The following is a 24,137-nucleotide window of genomic DNA, read 5'->3' as shown; positions in this document are numbered from 1 at the left end:
ATACAAGTAAGACGCGCAAACGCGGGAAGCGAACGCAAAAAAAGTAAAATAAATAAATATTTTTTTAAAAAAGTAACCAAAAAAAAAAAAAAAAAAATACAATAAAAATCTGCGTTAAAAGGAGCATCTTAGAAAAATACAAATTGCCAAAAAAAATTTTTTGAATGTTTTTGAACAATTCAACAAAGTGTTTGAAGTGCCTGTTTCACCCACTTCCGGGGGCGGAGCCAAAATCCGAGCCCGAAGTATTTGTTCGTAGACCCCCACTTAGGGGGGGTAGAAAAAGTTTCGGAGCGATTCGGGCACTTTTCATTTAACATGGGGTTTCAATGGGGAGTTTTTAGGAGCCTTCTCCGGGGCGTGGCTTCCGGGGGAAGGGGCGGGCTTAAACGCAACCTAGACGGGTGTGTTCAGTTTTCAAAGACCTTTCATTTGATGTATGGTACGTCTAAATTGGACATTTACTTATCTCAGAGGAGCTGCACACAGGCAGTGCACACAGAGACACAGAGACACAGAGAGAGAGAGACACAGAGAGAGAGAGACACAACCCGAGCACGGTTTCATAGTAAGCTCCACTTGCGCGGAGGCGCGCCTTCGGCGCGCCTCCTTGCGCTGCGTTCGCAATCACATGCATAGATTCAGAATACATAATATTCATTCATAAAATACTTTCTACATAAGTAAAGCACGATAAAAAAAAAAAGACTCGTGTCTTTTTTTTACACACACGCATCGCCATGCATTGTGAGCTTGTAGATCGGCTATATTCACTTCATCAAAATATGAAATAGGGCCATATCAATATAAAAAATATGTTGTGATGATAAAAACAAAGTCTTACCACTGGTAAACGATGTCCTACTCTTCGTTGGGCTTGGCTGCCAGCCAATAGACCCGACATCGTCGTCGCTAAAGCTGCTCTCTTCCCCATCGGAGGTCTCAGCTGGGCGAACCCACGCTGCCTTCGGTCTCCCGCTCCGTCGCACCCCGGCCGGGGTATCGATCTCGGGTACTGGTGGTACATCCTCCGGTACCGGTGGTACATCCTCCGGTACTGGTGGTACTGGTACATCCTCCGGTATGTCCAGTACCTCTTTTTTCAAGTCCTCTGGTACCTTCAAGTACTCCGATATATGCGGAGGAGCCTCAGGTCGCGGTTCTGATGGCCGCTGTACCTTCACTCCTCCGGTACGAGGTTAGGTCACGGCTTTACCGGGGCTGCGGGTGACGATGACCGCTGTACCTTCACGTCCTCCGGATCGAGGTTAGGTCGCGGCTCTAATGGCGGGGCTGCGGGTGATGATGACTGCTGTACCTTCACGTCCTCCGGTACGAGGTTAGGTCGCGGGGGTAATGTGCTAAGGTGCGGGGGTAATGTGCTAAGGTGCTTGCGGGAGTTGGAGTGGTCGCTGGGGCGCTGTAAAGGACATGCAGTCCTCCAACCTCCGTTGACCCTGGTCCCTCTGGGGCTCGGCATGTTTGGACTTTCTGCCCCGTTTCCCTACCATATTTCCTACAATCTCGCCTGGCACTCACCTAAATCTCTCGCACCTCGCCGCCCTCTACCTCCACACTCTCGGCTCCGTCCACCAGACCACCACCTCCTCCCCTCTCCCTCTCCCTCACCTAAACCTTCAGACACCCCGGGTCCACCACCTCTCCTCTCCCTCAACTATTTTTACAATTTGTACAACTAAAATAAAGAAACTAAACTCACTATGACTAACTGAAATCATAATAACTCACTTTCTCTCTCTTTCTCTCTCTTTCTCTCTCGATTGCTCTGTCTCCGTCGTTGTCTCTCGTAACTCTCTGTATTGTGTTTGTTTGTTGCATGCTCTAGGCAGCATTTGGTACTACAGCTTGTTTTTGTACTTTTTTTGGTCTGATCACATGACTTTTCCGATCACATGACTTTTCTTTACATGTAGCAGTAAGATATGAAGACACAGGTTGCATAAGACCACAATATATCTTAAACCACAAAAAAGACCATAGATCGCATTAATGCGATCTTGGCGGCCAAGCGCACTATTTATTAGATCGCATTAATGCGATAATGGCGGCCAATGAGTTAACAGTCCAGGCTTTCATTTTGTCATTTGCCCCAATGGCTCGCTCAGAGGTGCCTCTCATGGCTCAAGTCCTCTTCAGACGGCTCGCCTCTGTCGTTTTAACTGTTTTTTTTAGCTGAGCCACCACCGTCTTGGGTTTGAGAACGGTACATTCCAGGTGTGCGGAAGTGACCAGGACGGCGTCAAATATTGTGAAGGGGACCCCCGTGACATCAAACTAGGCCTGTCCCCGACTAAGGATTTGTTTAGTCGAATCTAATTGGCGACTAATTGCCAATAGTCGACTGGCAGTCGACTAATATAAAAAAAATATATATATTTAGGGCCAAAATACATTTTATTTCAAAGGGCCAAGTCTACACAGTTTGTTTTGTGTCCAGCAGAGTTTCTAGTGTCTCTATCTCTCTCTGGAAGAGGTTGCACATGAACTCTGCAGCCGCACTGAGGCGCTCCAACACAAACAATACCAATACAAAGACGAGGAATAAGAAGAATAAAGTGGAAGTTACGTGTGGTTGCAGGTGTAGACTTGGCCAAAAAACAATTAAAAACATTTTTGGCCCTTACATTTTTTTTTTTTTTTTTTTTTTTTTCGACTAGATTCGACTAAGAGACACGCAGTCGACTCGGACCCCCCGCGACTAACCAGTCGACTAGTCGATTTAGTCGAGGTCAGGCCTACATCAAACGTTTGCCGTTTGGTTTCATTAGTCCTTTGAAGTCACTATAGTAATATTTGGGAGTTAGAATATGTTGCTCCTCCTGTCCTATCAGTATCGATAGTCTGGCTATGCAAAACTACTCATAGTCTGACAGTTAGCCTGATAAGCGGTTTCTGGCCATCATTTGCTTTAATCGAGCACCTCACTGACATCAGTCAGGTACCCTCCTCTAAGAACCCACACATGCTGCCCAAAGGTGAATTCCCATATCAACTCTGACAATTAACTACTTAAACGTGATGCTGCGATGAACATTGTTGAACATATCCACAAATAGCGTACGTTCTCAGGAAGCTCCGCCCCAAAACAAATACAACATGGTTTGAGCTGTAAGGATGCTCCATCTGAGACCACAGGCGGATATGCAACTCCACCAGATCAGAAACTTCTCTAACAGTAGGATTGATTTACTCTGTAAACACACTGTATTGTGGCACTCACTACTTTACAGTTAGAGACTAATTTATACTCTGTAGTACGACAATGCTGCTTGCAAAAATGTAAAAAAATCATAAATAAATCAGAATCAGGTTTCACACTGATTTATTTGAACTTGTAACAGTCCACAATTTTGACCACGTCCCCGTGAATGATGCAAGGGAATCATGGAACCCTCTTGCTCGTGCGATAGCCCACAACCATCTCCTTAGTGTTGCTGTCATTGAGCAGGTTGAAGTTCACCTCACGGAGTCCCTCATCACGTCAACGAACAACCAAACAAAACAACAAACAAACTATTTGCCAAATGCCATGCCTGAGAGAATAGGTGTCTTTTCAAGGCAGCCGTAAAAGAGTCCTGAGTTGGAGCATGGTGAATCCCTTTTGTGAAAGAGTTCCACAGGGTGGGGGCTGCCACACTGAAGGCTCTGTCCCCCAAGGTTCGCTTGTTTGTTTTGGGGGGAACATGATCCTGATGGTGTTGTCCTTGGCGTCGAGTGTAGGCCCTGTTGAAATCAAATCAATCAACATGTTTAAAACAACCAGAGATTGACCAAAATGCTGCACAGAAAGAACACAACATCAAAATATGCATGTACCAATATACATACAGTATACCCACATGAGCACAAGACATACATAATGATAATAATACGTTTTATTTGTATTGCACTTTACATTTGAAACAAACCTGTTTGCATTTGAAACAATAAGTACTACAGTACAGAATACAAACATTTGCATAAAACCATCAAAAAAAGGAGGGTCTTAAAAAATGTATTTAAAAAAGCAAGGGGTTGTCCTCTCCTCCGCGTCATCAGTGCCCATACCCTAGGTGGGGTTGGCGAAAGGGCCTTTCTGTGTGGAGTTTGCATGTTTGCCTGTCCCCTAGGGTAGGTACCCTCACAAAAACATGCAGTAATCCAGGTCTCTATACTGCCTCCCCTGGTCAGACGGGGCGCCTGATGGAGGGGAAAGGAACTGGTTGGAATAACGTGTTCCTTCCTACGCGCTACGTCCTACTGGGGAAACTCCCCTCCGTCAGATGATAAGAAGGCTTGTTAGCCCTCATGCATTGAAGGAGGCATGAGTTCAGCTCTGGGCTCTCCCTATGTTGGCAGAGGGAGTGTAGCGCCCAGGATTACTTAGACAATTGGCACTGGGTGAAAAAATGGGAATGGGAAGAAAAAAGCAAGGGGTTAAATCCTGAATATCTAACCGAATGCTTTATTAAAATGGAGAGTCTGTAGTCCTCTCTTAAAAGCATCGACAGACTGTGGAGCTCTTAGCTGGTCCGGGAGTGAGTTCCACAGTAGAGGGGCAGCTGAGCAGAACGTTCAGTCGCCCATGGTGCGGAGCTTGGTAGGGGGGACTTGTAGCCGGCTAGTGTTTCCAGAGCGGAGGCTGCGAGTGGAGGCCTGTGGCTTGAGCAGTTCCTTAAGGTAAGGGTAACCCACCATTACCGTGGATGCATTGGTGGGTTAACTCATTCACTGCCAAGGAGGGGGGGGGGGTTCGACTACTAGATGGCCCTGTGGTCAAACAGATCCAGGAGATCATGTCATCGAAAGACCCCCCCCCCATCCACTTCCTGTTTATCTTTTTGGAGAAAACAGCTGTTTCTTGAGTTACTTTTTTCCCCCTTGCGTTTTGGCAAGACATGCTATATCCAACAGCCTGAAAACAAGAGAAGGGAGTGTCACGGGTGGATTTATTTTTCTCTCGTAGCAGCACAGTGTTCCCCTCCATGCTTAGCAACCGTACTGGGATCGAACATACGAGATATAAATATTCTGTGACAAAAAATCACACCCAGTTTGAAGTGGGCGGTGTGGTCATCACAGTGGTCATCACAGTGATGGAAGCTCACTTAAAAAAATGTTTTTTTTAAGTGCATAGTCCTATTTATAGGTTATTAATTACATCATGTGTCTTGCTAGCCAATCACAGTGCTGAAAAGAGTCAGCCAATAGAGTCAGCCAATCACAGTACAGCTAGGGGTGTACTAATGTAGAGGGGTGTACTATTATGAGCCAATCACAGTACAGCGAAGGGTGTACTAATGAGGTGTCCCAACCCCACTTATAGGGGCGGCTACACCGCCCAAAAAGTGGCTGTGGGCAAACACAGCCAGAAATAAGTCTGTCAGGGAATGAGTTAACAGGGAGATTTTGTATTCTGTCCGGGAGCAGATGGGAAGCCAGTGCAGTGAGTGGAGAATGGGAGTGAAGAGCTCGTATGTAGCACGCTCATCAAGATCCTAGCAGCGCTGTTCTGGATGTATTGGAGCCTTTGAAGGTTCTTGCTTGGGATCCTGATGAGATGTGCGTTACAGTAGTCATGCCTGGAGGAGACGAAAGCTTGGACTGGCATTTCAGCATCAGGCAGAGTGAGGGTGGGATAGAGTTTGGCTATATTCCTGAGGTGGAAGAACAATATATTTGCAAAGGTGTTTGATGTGGGCCGCATAGTTGAGGTAGGGGTCCATTCTAACACTCAGGTTGGTGATGACAGATGATTTTTTTATGTAGAGTTGTGTGTCATCAGCATAGCAATGGAAAGATATTCCATTCCTGCTGATGAGATGGCCGAGGGGGGGGGCATATACAGAGTGAAGAGGGTGGGCCGAGTACAGATCCTTGGGGGTGACGGGTTGGGTCCGGGATTAAGCACCTCCCGAGGAGACACACTCGGTTCTTTCCGGATAGGTAGGACCGGACACAGTCCAGGGTAGAGTCACAAAGTCCGATGGTGCTGGAGGCGGTTTAGGAGGATGGTGTGATTGACTGTGTCGAAGGCTGCAGTGAGATCCAGGAGGATGAGGAAGGAAGGGGAGCCGGCGTCAGCTGCCATGAGTGTCGTTTGTGACCCCGAACAGTGCTGTTTTAGTGCTGTGGGCGGAGCGGAAGCCGTTTAGGTGGTCTTGCAGTTGGGTGGCGACTACTTTCTCCAACACATTGGAGAGGAATGGGGAGGTTGGAGATGGGCCTGTAGTTGGCATGGACATCCGGGTCTAGGGTGGGTTTTTCAAGGGGCTTATGGCTTGGATGTGGTCCAGGGTGCAGGTGGAAGGCTTCATCCGACAGATGGTGTCCTCAACCTCTTTCTGTGTGGTGGGAGAAAAGCAGCAGAGAGGCTCGGAAGCCCCAGGTTATGGGATGACAGTCGGGGCAGATGGAGGAGCCGGAGAGGGAGGAATGGATAGTGTCAACTTTTGTTCTCAAGAACACAATGAAGTTCTGCACTGTTCTGCTGTGTTTACTCTGTTTGTAGGGGTTTGAGGTTTTAGAACGTGATTTATGGTTGAAAAAAAGGTGCTTTGAGTTGCCGGGACTATTATTGATGATGTTGGAGTAGAATTTGGATTGTGCATCTCTGAGGGACTTAGAGTAGGCCTTTTGATGTTCCCTATAGGCCATTTTGTGAACCGTGAGTCCTGAGGCCTTGAGACGCTGTTCAAAGACACGCCCAGCTGCCTTCATTTTCCACAGCTCGCTGGTGAACCATGGAGCTGAACGTGAAAAGGTGACTGTTCTTGTTTCTACTGGGGCGTGAATATCCAGGAGACTGGTCAGGGATTTATTGTAGAAGGCCACTGATTAATTTGCTGATGAATGGGTAGCAGAAGAGAGATGATGGAGGTCCAAAGTCCGGGTGTCTGGGTTGATATGTTTAAGGTTTCTGAAGTGGTACTTGGGTTTGGTGTGGGGAGGAAATGGCAGTTCCATGGAAATGACCTTGTGGTCGGACACTCCCAATTCATAGGCTACCAGATTGCTAATAGCGGCGGAGTCGTGATGACCAGGTCTAATGTGTGCCCCTTCGTGTGTGTGGGGACTTGGACGTGTTGTGTAAGGTTGAGACAGTCCAGTAGTTGTAGAAACTAAGATGCGAAGGGGAGGAAGAGTTATCAACCTGGATGTTCACGTCACTGAGGATTATGACATTGGCAGATGTAGTGCAGAGTGATGTGAGAAGGTCATGTATTTCCGAGATGAAAACAGAATTTGGTTTGAGTTTTGTGTGGACGGTAGATGAGTAGTATTGTCATGTGGAAATGTGGTTCACATTTAATTGCAAGTCATCCAAATGAGGATGGAGGGGGAGGGGTGAAAAATGCAAACCGCCACCCATCCGACCAGTGCTGTGAGCTTTCTGAATGTAACTATAGCTGGGAGGACAGGCTTTATTCAGGGTTTAATAAACCTCAGGCTGGTGCCAGGTCTCCGTAAGGTACATGAGGTCTAAGCCCTTGTCCGGAATTATGGTCATTGATGAGTGATGATTTAAGTGTGAGGGATTGTTGAAAAGTTATATTTTTACTGTTGGTGAAGTGATGAATGTCAGTAGAGGTCGAAGTACACTGAAATCCACTCCACGTTTTCCATTCTGCTACTTGGTCTGTAGTGCTCTTGCGGTGTTTCCAGTGCTACTAGCTCCAGAAGCGGCAGCGTTCTGATGATGTAGGACAGTTGCGACGGGTGCGCGCAGCTGAGCAGATGGATGGAATGTAGTGACCAGGCTTAGAATATACAAACTGTCGACGGGTGCTTCTGTGAATATAACGTGGTCGGCGAAGAAGTCGTAGTTGTTTGATGACTGAAACACACGCTGGAATGGTGTGATTATTGAGTTCCAGTGAGATGGAATATTTCGGCATCATGCCAGTCAGGCAGATGTAAATCCTGTTGTTAGCTGTTAGCCAGGCGAACCGGAGTCCGCTGGGGCGCTGCTAGCTGGCAGCCAGCTAGCTGTGGAGGTAGCGGTCCCAGGCAACGAAGCCCAACCGCACCGGGGACAAGGGCTGCCCGGGATTGAACCTCAGAGTAGCGCTGGAGATGGCCAAAAGCTGGGTTGTGGTGGAAGTAATCCAAGACGGAAAAAGTGGAGGACTGGAACAGTAGCTTCGCTGCAGCTATCAGCCACTTATTGGTTGTAGGGAGGCTAGCTGACAGCTGGCTTGGCTGTGGAGGTTGCAGTCCCAGGTGACGAGGCCTAACTGCTCCGGGGCTGGGGGAAAGATCCTCACAGTAGCGCTGGACAGGGATAGGACGTCCGAGCAGTGTGGCTGCTGACAGTGGGACGCTGACCCATCGACAGCCGATGTAGGAGAAGGACAAGTAAGCTAAACCAGCCGCACAGAGACTCTCCAACTTGTAGACAACTTGCAGTCTGCAGCATCAGCGAAGAAATTGCTTGCTGGTGTGCAAAAAAGTTACCAAAATATAAAAAAAAAACTATCAATCAATTGAATTTATTTAGAGGATACGAGATGTCATGTGTCCCTTCCTCACAGAGAAGGCAGCCCAGGTGCTCATCCAGGCTCTTGTCATCTCCCGCCTGGACTACTGCAACTCCCTCCTTGCTGGTGCTCCGGCATCTGCCATCAGACCTCTGGAGCTTGTTCAGAAAGCTGCAGCTCGTCTGGTGTTCAACCGCCCCAAGTTCTCCCACACAACTATCCTTCTCCGTTGTCTACACTGGCTCCCCGTAGCGGCTCACATCCAGTTTAAAACCCTGGTGCTAGCCTATAGGGCAGCGAAAGGAACAGCTCCTCCTTACCTCCGGCTATGGTCGATGCTTACACCCCTGCCCGACCACTTCGGTCTGCCACCTCGGGGCGACTGATTGCCTCGTCACTCAAGGGTCCTTCTGGCCGATCTACACGGTCACAACTTTTTTCTGTTCTGGCCCCACAGTGGTGGAATGAACTCCCCACTGATGCCAGGACAGCAGAGTCACTGCCCATCTTTCGCCGCAGGCTGAAAACCCACCTCTTCAGGAAACACTACCCTTCCTCTTCGCCTTGCCTACTTGTTGTTAACTAGTTGCACAAACTTTTGTTTTATTGTTGTATTGTTTTATTGGATCTTGTTTAGTCGATACACGTATTTGTTTTAGCTCTTGCCCATTTGATTTTGCCATTTGTCTCATCTGTTTAAGAAAGTAGGTAGCTGATATATTGCTTTTACCTTAGCGCTAGGTATACTCTTGGTTGCTTGTTTTTGCAGAAAATGCACATAAGACTTCTGGTGATTAGTAGTTCCGTTCCCTACCTATGTTGAATGCACTTATTGTAAGTCGCATTGGATAAAAGCGTCTGCTAAATGACTGTAATGTAATGTAATGTGTGCGTCTTTACGCACTTGGTCAAGACGTAGGCCTACAGTAGCCCTAGTTACTTGTTGTTGTACCTACTGTACGTCCCTAGCTGTTTTGCCATGCAGCGTGTCACTCTTAAATTAGGCAATATACACTTGGCATAACATTTTAAAATAAGTAAAAACGACACAATGCACAAACACCAGCACTAAAGCAGAGAGCGGTTGGCTTACCTGAAGACCCTTACATTCCAGAGATCATGGCAAACTAAACGGGAATTTGTATCTTTTATCATGTGTTTTGTCATTGCGAACACGTAAGGAGGCCTCCGCCCAAGTGCAGCTTACTATGAAACCCTGCTCGGCTTGTGTGTGTCTCTGTCCGTCCGTGTGTGTCTCTGTGGTGCACTGCCTGTGTGCAGCCGCGCCCCCATGTGACTCACGCTCTCATTGGCTCGCGCCCCCATGTGACTCGAAACTCCGTGCTGAAATATAGAAGCTGCACTGCCTGTGTGCAGCCGCCAGAGTGCGCCAGAGTGCTCCTACAGTGTGGCTCAAATATAGCAGCTACAGTCAAGCTGCGTTCGCTTCCAGTGTTCGCGCGTCTTACTTGTGTGTGTACAGTAAGCTACAAGTGCTTTCAGCCTGCAGTGCCCAAGCAGCACACTTGGTCAGCATAGCCTACGTCTCTCACTCACACTCACTAGCCTATGTCTCTCACTCACGTCTCTCAAACTCACGCAATATTGTGTGAGTTTTAATTGCATATCGTCCACCATATAGGTCTATTGAGAAAGAAACCAGACAGTAGCCTTCAATATAATAACAAAGGGAATAGGCTACAATATGTAACTGCGATGTTACATATTGCTTTAGTCCGACCACTGTATCCCATTCTCTGTCAGTCCGCATCTCACCTTTCACCTCGTGAGAGGACAGACGATACAATGCAGATACACCAGACAGACCCAGGCTGCTGTCCTGTCCATGGTGCTGAAACGCTGTGCATTGTTTCCATGTTTATCGTTTAGGTATTGGCTTCTGTGAGTGTTCTACTGTTCCTATGTCTGCTTTTAGCTGTGTTTAATTATTAATATTTTAGGTCCTTTTTGAACTGTAATGGTTGCTTTTCATGTGCATTTTACGATGTTGCTGTGAAATCCTGGTAATGTGAGGTCAGTGTTGCTGCTGGGCCAGCCCAGAGCTTAATCAATGATGATAATGATTAAACCTTAATCTCAACAAGAGTCACCTGGTTAAATAAAGGTTTAATGAATAAAAAGACCAATCGTGGGGAATAGTTGTAGCTGAGGAAATACATGGTGAATTATTGGCACTAATTTATGGAACAGTGGGATACTTCAACAATGACACTATCAAAGGCAGAGCTTTAACACATTTCAACACATCATTATAAGTTGGTAGCCTATGCTGTATGACACAGGTTTTAATGTTCTCATGTTGTCATAATAACGAAAATGCCTGCATTCTCGTAATTTTTTTCCAATTACCAAATCTGCCACTGACTTTTTTCAAAACAAGATCTCAAGGTCCTTCATCTCTCGCCACGACACATTTCATTGTAGCACACCCGGATACGGAAATACGTCATATCAAAGATTTTCGCTTCCGCCCACTTCCTGTTTGGGTTCCGTCTTCAAACGCCATTTTCTCGGCTTCGCATTTCTCCGCCGTGGAACACTGTTTCGCATCGCTGTTTTGAAACTGCTACTGCTGCAAAATGGAATGTCGCCGATTGAAAATTTCTTCTCTACACACACTTCAACACACTTAATCATAAATGTGCATCATCCAGGACTCGTCTTTGCCCAATTATTTTAATAACAGAAGTGCAGGAGTAGCTTGGCTATATTTTTTAAATAAAACTGTTGGTTTATTTGAGCATGTCATAAACAGTCTAATATACGTGGAGTAAACAGGACGTAAATAAGATGTTTAAATCATAGTCCGACCGGTCGGACGATGGGGGTAGGTCAGACCAGCGGGCACTCCCCCAGATCTCCGTGGCCACGACTTTAAAAAAATATCAACATTATGGCCACGTCGGGGCTCCGTAGTGTTTCAGTGATAAATGTAAATATAATTAATATGGCTTGCAAATCCTGCGCGCAGCCAGAGAACAATGTTCTTTGAAACTCCTATTCAAACTCCTGACCACAGTCCATAATTGCAAAATACAGAATATTTTGCAAGGAACATGTTAGGGCTTGTGAGTGTGACCCAAGTGCACAGCTAAGAGGAGGTGTGACATTGGTGAAGCCCAAATGCATATACAGTACGTAAGCAAATAGGAGTGCTGAGTGGTGCGGGCTCCGCTGGCTGCCACAACTCGGCTCAGGATTCAGGGTACTGAAGAGAAGAGGAGAAGTTGGGTCAGGGACAATAATCATAGAGGAAAAACAAGAAGGGTGTGTTCCTCAGAGAGCAGATCCCCGCCAGGACAGGTTGCCTACCCAGGGCTGTGTTGCAAGCTGTTATAGCACCACCATGAGGACAATTTAAAATAATGGGGGTGGAGGTTCTTCCTTGGCCTACTAGGAGTGTGCTTGCAAAGTTTCACGTGTATTGGATGCTGCATTCATGATTTGCTAAATTTTGTGAAAACAGGCCCCTCCTGAAAACGTTGAAAGCCAATCATATCCGATCAGAATGGAATCTGAAAAGTTTGACAGATGCATCTTGATCACGTGAGCACAGAGATAATATGCACTGATTTGTGTCAGTTGTGGAAAGATCTGTATGAGTAACAACAAAAACTGTGTTTTGAAGAAAATGCAAAATGGCGTAAGATATTATCAGGCGGAAATGGGCGTGGCCTCTATGGGGAGCTACATCGTGATCCAAGGAATCAAGGGGAAAAAAAGGTGTTTGACTGTACGACCTATAGTTCAGGAGTTGCAAAAATGTGAATTGGAGCCACCAAGAAAGAAATGGTGCAGAGGTTCTTCCTTGACCTACTGGGGATGTGTGTGCAAAGTTTCACAACAATCAGGTCATTGATTGATTGAATACTTTATCAGAATGCAAACAGCACGGGTACAGTCATACATTTGGGCTAAAAGGATAACACAAAAAAGTCCTGAGGATATTTCCATTGTGGTCCTATGTATTCATCCTGACCTGACCAGTGATACTGTAAAGGAAACTGTATTCACCCGCGTTCCCAGTAAAGTCGTGCTGGGTGATGAGGAGTGGGTAAGGACGGGCACGACAAAGTTTATCCAGGTTAGTGGACTTTATTGGGAACGCAGATGAATACAGTTTACTTTACAGTATCGCTGGTCAGGTCAGGATGATAACACTCAACGTAACACTACTTGCTGGTTTCAACGTTACAGGTAGTTATTCTGTCACTTGGGTCCTCTCGTTCTAGCATAGAACAGGAGACGATCCGTCCGTGCTGTTGACTTTGAGAAATCCTGATAACACTGAACAGGAAATGTGGATGTCTCTTATCAAAACTAGCACAGAACATATAGACAGCCAATGACAGTGTGACATTAACATGCACATCCAATTAGTATCGGTATCTCAAATCGTTAGGTAACTCATTCCCATGTTACACATATTCACAGACACAGGTGCCACAGGGCTGTACTGCCCATCACAACAATATGAGTGACATCATTGCCATTGGCCAATGAGACACAGACTAAAATGTTGAGGTTCTCTCTGAGATTAACAAGGATGGATAGGATCAGGAACCAGTACATCAGAGGGACAGCACATGTCAGATGTTTTGGAGATAACGCCAGAGAGGCCAGACTGAGATGGTTTGGACATATACCGAGGAGGGATAGTGAGTATATTGGTAGAAGGATGCTGACGTTGGAACAGCCAGATAGGAGGCCTAGATAGGGTGACCACCTCCTAACAGGCCCATTGAGGGACAGATGAACCTGTTCTGCGGGAAAACGCGGGACACATGGGGGGGAAGTGTTTCATTTTATTCTTTAAAAAAAAAAAAGACATTTCAATTATCATCAACATTGGCCATCAGTGCTTCAGTGCTTTATTTATGAAGCACATAAAACATGTTTTACACACACAAATAAATACAATTATACAACCCAAAAATGACTTATTGTCTCCGCCAGGCCGAAAGGCATGGCGAGAGAGTATGTTTTACCCCCTGTCCGTCCGTCCGTCCGTCCGTGTGTGTGTCCGTCCGTCATTCTGTCATTTTGTGGACAGCTAATCTCTGGCACCGGTGGCTTGATCACAGCGAAACTGTGCACACACACTCCCTGGATGCCAAAGCAGAACCTCTGCTCCACATTTTTCACATAGGCCTTTTATAGCGCCACCAGGAGGCCGATTTGTGTAAAACACATTTTTGGACAGTACTCCTACAGATTTTGGCCAAAAATCCCGCAAATCGGTACACAGTATCTCTATAGTCATTAAAAGAAACGGCTCATTTCAGATTTTTCATATTCCATCCTGATTGGCAAAAATTGCCTTTAAAATTTTGCAGGAGTACTCCGTTTCAAACAAAATGCCTCAAATCATGAACACAGCATGCAATTTCCGTGAAATTTTGCACACTCATTCCCATTAGGCCGAGGAAGAAATGCCATTTGAAAATGTTCAAATCAGCCTCATGGTGGCGCTGTAACAGGCCGATTCGTGTTTTTACCTATAACTGCACCGATCAGTGTAAAACTTTGTATGCACACTCTCTAGAGGCCAAGGAAAAACCTTTGCCCTGCATTTTTCACATTTGCCTTTTATAGCGCCACCAGGAGGCAGACTTATGTAAAACAATTTTTTTGATATTAAGCATTCAGATTTGATCCAAATTTCACGCAAATCGGTACACATGATCTCTATAGTCTTTGAGATGAACAGGTGTCGTAATGTCACGGTGGCCCAATTGACAGCCTTCAGGCAAAACACTGAGGCCAATACCGAGGCAGAACAGAACAGTTTAGTTGACACAGCCGTGTTTTTTCCCCCCTGGCTGAAATAATGAGCATTGTCTACTATTATCAATAGCTACTGTATAATGAGTAGAAAGACACAGCGGCTTAAATTAGATATTGTACAAGATTCATCAAGACAAATAAACAATCGTGTACATGAGATTATGAGATAACACAAACCTTAAAAACATTTGCATATTCTTACGGGATCCACACACCCACACACAGTCCCCCTCCAAACACACATACACTATCTAGCCTACTGCTACTCATATTCCCAAATACAAAACTATAACACACACAACAATAAAACAACACACTCTCCCAGCCTTTACAAGCACCATATAGTACTGTGTTGGTAATCTGCTGGTGTCAACTTGTAACTTGTCAGTGTCACTCGTAGCAAGTGAGCGCACACACACACTGACAGACTTTATTATACAGGAGCTCTGGGGATATAGCGGCATGATCGGCATCACCCGCTTCTCACAGTATATTGCATAGTGCACAACAACAAGTCGCAACAATATTCCAAATCTTAACAAGCAAGATAGCGACCCATAGCATAACAGCAGATAACATGGGGACAATCAATGAAAAGCCATTCGGCAAAACAATTACATTATGACCTTTGACGTCTTCAATCACGCATTAATCCATAATCGAGGGGAACTTGAAGGGCGGGCGTTGTTATGGAGTTTGCCCCGCCACCGCTCCAACTCCTCCGAGGGGTCCACGGTCAACAATACATTCTGTATGTATCTGCGTTAATATCTGGCACCTGCTGCTGCTTCTCTAATCTAGTTTTGTTTTATTTTTTTCCCCCCAATCAACGTTTGTTTTTTGGCATTCTGAGGTTAACATTTAGGCTACTCTCAGAGAGACTTCTCGTTTGTGTAATCATAAACAAAGACACAACAAAGAAAACTGAATCTGGCGCATTCTAGAAACACCAAATCACAACACACAATCATGTCTCAAAAACACACACACACACACACACACACACACACACACACACACACACACACACACACACACACACACACACACAGCGGTCCACATTATGTTATGTTATTTTAGTTGTTGTAATGAAGTTACTGTTATCAACATTGCTTAACATGGTATTTTAAAATGTAAAAATATATATTCTTTGATTTTATTAGAAATTAGTTTGGGTGGCCACGAGCCATAAATGGGTGGACCCAGGCCTACCCAGGCCCATCCGTGGTCTCGCCCCTGCTGGACTGGGCTTATTTTATCTTTCTATGAGCTGGGTTGGTTTCCATGGATCTCTCTGTTTTGACAGTCATGTTGGTTAGTGTCAGCTGGTGGTTGATGACTTGTTGTTCTACTTCCTACAGTGTGGATCATGGAGGAGAACACTGGATTAAACCTCAACTCCATAGAAGATGTGAGTATCTGTCTGTCTGTCTGTCTGTCTGTCTGTCTGTCTGTCTGTCTGTCTGTCTGTCTGTCTGTCTGTCTGTCTGTCTGTCTGTCTCTTGTAGATCTGCTCTTTTTGGTAAGTGACAGTGTGAGCCCGTTTTGGGCTTTCCATCTCATTGTCCACTTGAATCCTAGCATTTCAGATTTGCAAGCTCACAACGCATTGCATCGCAATACGTAAGCTTGTAGATCTGCTATATACTTGTGGAAGATTTTGATTAATAATGACATTAATTATTCATAATCTAAATCTATAAAGTAATTGGTTACGAAAGCTGTCAAATTATTGTAGTGGAGTAAAAAGTACAACGGCTGCCTCTGAAAAGTAATGGAGTAGAAGTATAAAGTGTTGAAAAATGTAAATACTTGAGCACTCGGGTGGCACAGTGGTAAAGGTCCTGCCCATCTCCATGGAGGTTGTGGGTTCGAATCTACCGTGGTGCAACCGGCTTTGTCGGGCGTCTATGTGAACACAACTGGCCCGTGTCCAGGGGACGGAAGCGGGGCGGGGAGGAGGAGGGTGATATTTGTCACTGCATGTACTCCTACGGGCGGAGCTTGTCAGAAGGGAGTGTTGGGCGGGAGGAGTAGGACGAAGGCTCATACGACATAGTCTTCGTCCTACTCCTCCCAGTGAGGAGCCTCCACTGGGAAGACGTGGAGGCTCCTCACTGGCAGGTGAGACAGTAGGATACAACAGCAGAGACAACACACAGAAATGTGTGTGTGGAGGAATCAATTGGCATAACGACTAAATTGGGGAGAAAAGGGGAGTACTAAATAATTGGTTACTCTAAATTTAAATTGAAAAATAATATGAGGTGCAGGGGGCCAGGCTACTGTTGAGAAGTCCCTGTTTTGCAAGACCAAGTAGTGACTGAAGTCTTTCCTCTCAAGTCCCGAGTCAAGTCTAGTCCAAGACCTAAGCTTTTTGTTTTGAATCTCAAACAAGATTTACATGAATCATGTGCATTTTTCACAATTTTTTTTTTTTTTTAAAACAAGGTTTCTTCCAGTCCAACAGAATGTGCTGATACCAAGCCTGGAATGTCATCATTTTAGGGTTGTTCATGAAAAGGATGCATTTGGGTTCATGAAAAGGATGCATTTGGGTTCATGAAAAGGATGTTTAGTTATCAATCTGTATGGTTTTCTTTTGTACTTTATAGTACTTTATAGTCTTGTGATGTGATGTCACCTGTTGGTAGACTGAAAGAACGAGCCCAATCGATGGTCTTGAAGGGCGGATCCAAACCCAGCCGGCGGATTCCTGCGGAGCTTCCTATTCCTTCACCAATCTATGTCCCCGCCTCCCCTCCCCTCCCCCCCCCCCCCCCCGGCCTGTGCACGGAGCACGCTGACGTCACCAAATTTAGAGCGACGCCCCTCTGCACTCTGATTGGTTAGGAGATAACAAGGTCCTAAGACCAGTGTTCCTGCATAGTTCGCCCAGCCTTTTTTTCTTTTGAAAAAAAAAAAAAAGGCATGGGTTTCCGAGGCTACCTGTTGGAGACTGGGGCTAAAAACAACAGACAAATTGTGCAATGTAATAATTTGTTACCCTTCAGATCACGCTCTCCACGCGTCCGCTGTATTGGTAAAATTAAGAGCAGACAAGACTGTTAAAATTAAGTGTATTTATTAATTAAGCAGTAAGTTAAAATAATTACAGATTGAATATAGAAATGTACTTACCAGAGATCTCTGGGCTCCCACTAACTGCAACAAGCAGCAACAAGTTGCCTCGAGTTCAGTTCATGAAGTCTGAGTCTCGCTACCATTTCCCTGGAGCCTATATACTATCCATATTATAAAATTATCAACAGGAGTCGCTGTTGGTCCACCATAGTTCTTTATCAGGGTGGGCAGACAGCCCCATCCCTGTGCTGATTTGCGGGCTGAATGTTGACCTTGGATCCCACGGGTCGAGTCCAGTGCACCTGTGGAATGCACATCCTCCCTAACATGGGATGCAGTCTAAGCATCTACTGTCTAGATGCCTTGGCCAGGAACTGGGAGTGAGTTTCACTCTAAGTTTCACTATGCAAGCATATATGCAGTTTTCTAAAGTTCATGTCAGACAGTGGAAAAGTACATACATTATACGAATTTTCACCCATGGCCCGCCAGTCTCAGGGTTAAGTGAGTTCTCAGGGCCACTGTCACTTAAAACGTACTTATCTTGTTGACATGACCTTTATCCAACTTATACATGCATATAAACACATTTAGCACAATTCATCTAATTCTAAGAATATCATTCTAACATAACTATAATTTACTTCCACTTTAATGATTTCATAGGGTAGTAATGTATTTTCTTTGGGTGTATATATGAACAGCAATGTTCATATAAATTGCCATCACACCTAAAATGTGTCACTGAACACAATTGGATGAATTAGATACATAAGATAAATTGTTTGTGCAGATTAGTGATCATTTGCTGTTGACAGTGTTGTGTTTGTTATGCAAGACACTGGTCATGTAGCCCAGAGACCCCTACTTGATAAAATAAATGAACAGTATAATATTCAGTTTTTTGTCCACACATACCTGTCTCACATTCACTGCCAAGGACGACTTATAACGTTTTGGTGGGGGGGGCGGGGAGAGTACACCCAGAAATCATGTGATCACAACAAAAAAACTCTAGGCACCTTTCATTTGAAAGGATTTATAAGAGTCCATTTTTCTCGGCTTTCTGTTGTTTTTCTGCTTTTTCAAAAAACAAGCTACATTCAAACAGCCATAGCTCTGGAATGGAGGATCAAGACCGGACATTTTTTTCCCTCTACTACGACACCCCTGTGTGTGTATTGAGCCGATATCCGTGAGGACGGAGGTAACAGAGAATATTCCATGACTTTTCAAAGGTTCAGTAAAATCGCTGTTTTCGCTGTTAAGGGGACGATAGATGGATGAATTAATTCATTAATTCCTGGCAGTCAAAGAGTTAAGACGGACCACTCGTGTCTGCTCGTCTTTTTGATTGTGGACATGTGAGCGCCCGGCCGGGTGTGGTTTCCATTTAAGGGCTTGCCTTTATTTAATTGAGTATGGTGTCGCACACTGAAAATAGCCGATCTACAAGCTCATACCACGTCGTTGTGAGCTACCGGGATCTGTGTCATTTTAGATTATAGCACATTGGTTGGCTATTCAAAAATAGCAGATATACAAGTTCATAGCACGACACTTTATGCCACGATATGAGCTTGCAGATTTGCAAGCTCACAACGCATTGCATCGCAATACGTAAGCTTGTAGATCTGCTATATACTTGTGGAAGATTTTGATTAATAATGACATTAATTATTCATAATCTAAATCTATAAAGTAATTGGTTACGAAAGCTGTCAAATTATTGTAGTGGAGTAAAAAGTACAACGGCTGCCTCTGAAAAGTAATGGAGTAGAAGTATAAAGTGTTGAAAAATGTAAATACTTGAGCACTCGGGTGGCACAGTGGTAAAGGTCCTGCCCATCTCCATGGAGGTTGTGGGTTCGAATCTACCGTGGTGCAACCGGCTTTGTCGGGCGTCTATGTGAACACAACTGGCCCGTGTCCAGGGGACGGAAGCGGGGCGGGGAGGAGGAGGGTGATATTTGTCACTGCATGTACTCCTACGGGCGGAGCTTGTCAGAAGGGAGTGTTGGGCGGGAGGAGTAGGACGAAGGCTCATACGACATAGTCTTCGTCCTACTCCTCCCAGTGAGGAGCCTCCACTGGGAAGACGTGGAGGCTCCTCACTGGCAGGTGAGACAGTAGGATACAACAGCAGAGACAACACACAGAAATGTGTGTGTGGAGGAATCAATTGGCATAACGACTAAATTGGGGAGAAAAGGGGAGTACTAAATAATTGGTTACTCTAAATTTAAATTGAAAAATAATATGAGGTGCAGGGGGCCAGGCTACTGTTGAGAAGTCCCTGTTTTGCAAGACCAAGTAGTGACTGAAGTCTTTCCTCTCAAGTCCCGAGTCAAGTCTAGTCCAAGACCTAAGCTTTTTGTTTTGAATCTCAAACAAGATTTACATGAATCATGTGCATTTTTCACAATTTTTTTTTTTTTTTAAAACAAGGTTTCTTCCAGTCCAACAGAATGTGCTGATACCAAGCCTGGAATGTCATCATTTTAGGGTTGTTCATGAAAAGGATGCATTTGGGTTCATGAAAAGGATGCATTTGGGTTCATGAAAAGGATGTTTAGTTATCAATCTGTATGGTTTTCTTTTGTACTTTATAGTACTTTATAGTCTTGTGATGTGATGTCACCTGTTGGTAGACTGAAAGAACGAGCCCAATCGATGGTCTTGAAGGGCGGATCCAAACCCAGCCGGCGGATTCCTGCGGAGCTTCCTATTCCTTCACCAATCTATGTCCCCGCCTCCCCTCCCCTCCCCCCCCCCCCCCCCCGGCCTGTGCACGGAGCACGCTGACGTCACCAAATTTAGAGCGACGCCCCTCTGCACTCTGATTGGTTAGGAGATAACAAGGTCCTAAGACCAGTGTTCCTGCATAGTTCGCCCAGCCTTTTTTTCTTTTGAAAAAAAAAAAAAAGGCATGGGTTTCCGAGGCTACCTGTTGGAGACTGGGGCTAAAAACAACAGACAAATTGTGCAATGTAATAATTTGTTACCCTTCAGATCACGCTCTCCACGCGTCCGCTGTATTGGTAAAATTAAGAGCAGACAAGACTGTTAAAATTAAGTGTATTTATTAATTAAGCAGTAAGTTAAAATAATTACAGATTGAATATAGAAATGTACTTACCAGAGATCTCTGGGCTCCCACTAACTGCAACAAGCAGCAACAAGTTGCCTCGAGTTCAGTTCATGAAGTCTGAGTCTCGCTACCATTTCCCTGGAGCCTATATACTATCCATATTATAAAATTATCAACAGGAGTCGCTGTTGGTCCACCATAGTTCTTTATCAGGGTGGGCAGACAGCCCCATCCCTGTGCTGATTTGCGGGCTGAATGTTGACCTTGGATCCCACGGGTCGAGTCCAGTGCACCTGTGGAATGCACATCCTCCCTAACATGGGATGCAGTCTAAGCATCTACTGTCTAGATGCCTTGGCCAGGAACTGGGAGTGAGTTTCACTCTAAGTTTCACTATGCAAGCATATATGCAGTTTTCTAAAGTTCATGTCAGACAGTGGAAAAGTACATACATTATACGAATTTTCACCCATGGCCCGCCAGTCTCAGGGTTAAGTGAGTTCTCAGGGCCACTGTCACTTAAAACGTACTTATCTTGTTGACATGACCTTTATCCAACTTATACATGCATATAAACACATTTAGCACAATTCATCTAATTCTAAGAATATCATTCTAACATAACTATAATTTACTTCCACTTTAATGATTTCATAGGGTAGTAATGTATTTTCTTTGGGTGTATATATGAACAGCAATGTTCATATAAATTGCCATCACACCTAAAATGTGTCACTGAACACAATTGGATGAATTAGATACATAAGATAAATTGTTTGTGCAGATTAGTGATCATTTGCTGTTGACAGTGTTGTGTTTGTTATGCAAGACACTGGTCATGTAGCCCAGAGACCCCTACTTGATAAAATAAATGAACAGTATAATATTCAGTTTTTTGTCCACACATACCTGTCTCACATTCACTGCCAAGGACGACTTATAACGTTTTGGTGGGGGGGGCGGGGAGAGTACACCCAGAAATCATGTGATCACAACAAAAAAACTCTAGGCACCTTTCATTTGAAAGGATTTATAAGAGTCCATTTTTCTCGGCTTTCTGTTGTTTTTCTGCTTTTTCAAAAAACAAGCTACATTCAAACAGCCATAGCTCTGGAATGGAGGATCAAGACCGGACATTTTTTTCCCTCTACTACGACACCCCTGTGTGTGTATTGAGCCGATATCCGTGAGGACGGAGGTAACAGAGAATATTCCATGACTTTTCAAAGGTTCAGTAAAATCGCTGTTTTCGCTGTTAAGGGGACGATAGATGGATGAATTAATTCATTAATTCCTGGCAGTCAAAGAGTTAAGACGGACCACTCGTGTCTGCTCGTCTTTTTGATTGTGGACATGTGAGCGCCCGGCCGGGTGTGGTTTCCATTTAAGGGCTTGCCTTTATTTAATTGAGTATGGTGTCGCACACTGAAAATAGCCGATCTACAAGCTCATACCACGTCGTTGTGAGCTACCGGGATCTGTGTCATTTTAGATTATAGCACATTGGTTGGCTATTCAAAAATAGCAGATATACAAGTTCATAGCACGACACTTTATGCCACGATATGAGCTTGTAGATTCGCTTTTTTTTATTGTGTAAATGTGTGGAAATCTTTGAATATATATTTTTAAAGCAAACATTTTGCATTTTGAACTAAAATCATGGATTTATACACAGAGGGCAATTCTTTCAACATAAAGTGTTCATGAAAGTTCGGAAAAGGCTATTCTCTTGAATGATACCTTCGGGTACGGCATTACTTCTACTCAGTGGTGTAAAGTAACTAAGTACATTTACTCAAGTACTGTACTTAAGTACAATTTTGAGGTACTTTTACTTTACTGGAGTATTTCCAATTTTCAGTACTTTTACTTAAACTCCACTACATCTCAGAGGCAAATATTGTACTTTTACTTCACTACAATTATTTGAAAACTTTAGTTACTAGTTACTTTGTAGATATAAATGATTACACTATAAAACATACATTAACCACTTTAGCCCTATTTTATACATAGGCTATTTGAAAATAGCCGATCTACAAGCTCACAATGCGCCGCATCGCGACTTTTGGTCATTTAAGTACATTTTTACACCAATACTTTCGTACTTTTACTCAAGAAAATTTTGAATTTCGGTCTTTTACTTGTAACGGAGTACTTCTACATTGCAGTATTGATACTTTTACTTAAGTAAAACATTTGAGTACTTTTTCCACCACTGCTTCTACTCCACTACATCTTAGTAGCATACTATAGCCTATATTGTACTTTTACTCCACTACAATTGTTTGCAAACTTTAGTTTGTAGTTACTTTGTATGATTATTATTACAAAACATGCGTAAACCACTTCCCTATATATTTTTTGGCTATTTGAAATTATCCGATCTACAATCTCACCCGCTTTGCGACACGTTGTGAGCTTGTAGATTTTCATTGATACTTTTAATAAAGTAAAGAATGTGAGTACTTCCACCACTGCACGCACGCAAACACGCACGCACGCACGCACGTACGCACGCACGCACACACAGACAGACACACACCCAGTATCAGGGTTGGATTTGTGTCCTCCTCCTCCCGTCTCCTCCTCAATTCTCTATACACACGCACACACGCACGCACGCACCCACTCGTGCACATTAAAGCAGTCTCTCTCTCTCTCTCTCTCTCTCTCTCAGTGGATGATGTTTTTAATGTTTACTATGTTGTTGTTGTTGTTTTTATCAGATTTCCATCATCTCACACTGGACACAAACACAGCACACAGAAAACTCTCTCTGTCTGAGAACAACAGAAAGGTGACAGGGATGGATGAGGAACAGTTCTATCCTGCTCATCCTGACAGGTTTGATTCCTACCTACAGGTTCTGTGTACAGAAGGTCTGACTGGACGGTGTTACTGGGAGGTAGAGTGGAGTGGACATGTGATGATAGCAGTGACTTACAGAAGAATCAACAGGAGAGGAGGTGGTGATGACTGTGAGCTTGGAGGGAATGACATGTCCTGGAGACTGTACTGTCAGGAACAGAGTGACCTATACAGTGACGGATACATTGTCAAACACGATAAGAAATTCACTTACCTCCCTGTCAGTCCCTCTGGCTCCAACAGAGTAGCAGTGTATCTGGACTGTTCTGCTGGGACTCTGTGTTTTTACAGAGTGTCCTCTGACTCATTAACACACCTGTACACTTTCCAGTCCACATTCACTGAAGCTCTCTATCCTGGGTTCTCTGTTTACCCCTCCTCCTCAGTGTCTCTGTGTCAGATGAAGTAAGTAGAATGGAGGACACACACACACACACACACACACACACACACACACACACACACACACACACACACACACACACACACACACACACACACACACACACACACACACACACACACACATTAAAGCACACACAGCATGTCACATTGTGAGCTTGTAGATCAGCTATTTTAACCCATTAAAAATGGGAAAGCATCCGTGTCATTTTAGATTTTTGCGTTGACTATTCAAAGACAGCAGATATACAAGCTCGGCGTGAGCTTGTATATCTGCTATTTTTGGGGATTCTTAAAAAAAATCCTTAAAGATTGAGAACTACTGGTTTAGAAGGCATTTGTAGAATGGGCCTCAGGTCTTAATGGGTTAAAACTGAATGTTTACTGTATGTGTATCT

At 44.4% G+C, this 24,137-nt stretch overlaps 1 protein-coding gene across 4 annotated transcripts in view; it reads left to right on the top strand.

The window, feature by feature from the left end:
- Window positions 1–24,137, top strand: part of LOC308078728 (NACHT, LRR and PYD domains-containing protein 1b allele 1-like) — a 496,405-nt gene that overhangs the window by 41,553 nt on the left and 430,715 nt on the right. For all 4 annotated transcript variants that reach the window (XR_013932568.1, XR_013932569.1, XM_080420037.1 and 1 more), the window contains exons 11-12: window positions 15,650–15,699; window positions 23,196–23,742. Coding sequence is in view for 2 of the 4 variants with exons in the window: in XM_080420037.1 (XP_080276163.1) it covers window positions 15,650–15,699; window positions 23,196–23,742 (597 nt within the window). In the remaining 2 variants the exon portion in view is untranslated. The remainder of the gene's footprint in view (window positions 1–15,649; window positions 15,700–23,195; window positions 23,743–24,137) is intronic.

Source organism: Gymnoscopelus braueri (genome assembly GCF_963280865.1).
Source record: "Gymnoscopelus braueri genome assembly, chromosome: 22".
NCBI lineage: Eukaryota > Metazoa > Chordata > Actinopteri > Myctophiformes > Myctophidae > Gymnoscopelus > Gymnoscopelus braueri.
Note: the sequence above shows the minus strand (reverse complement) of the source record. Positions and strands in the feature narration are given on the sequence as shown.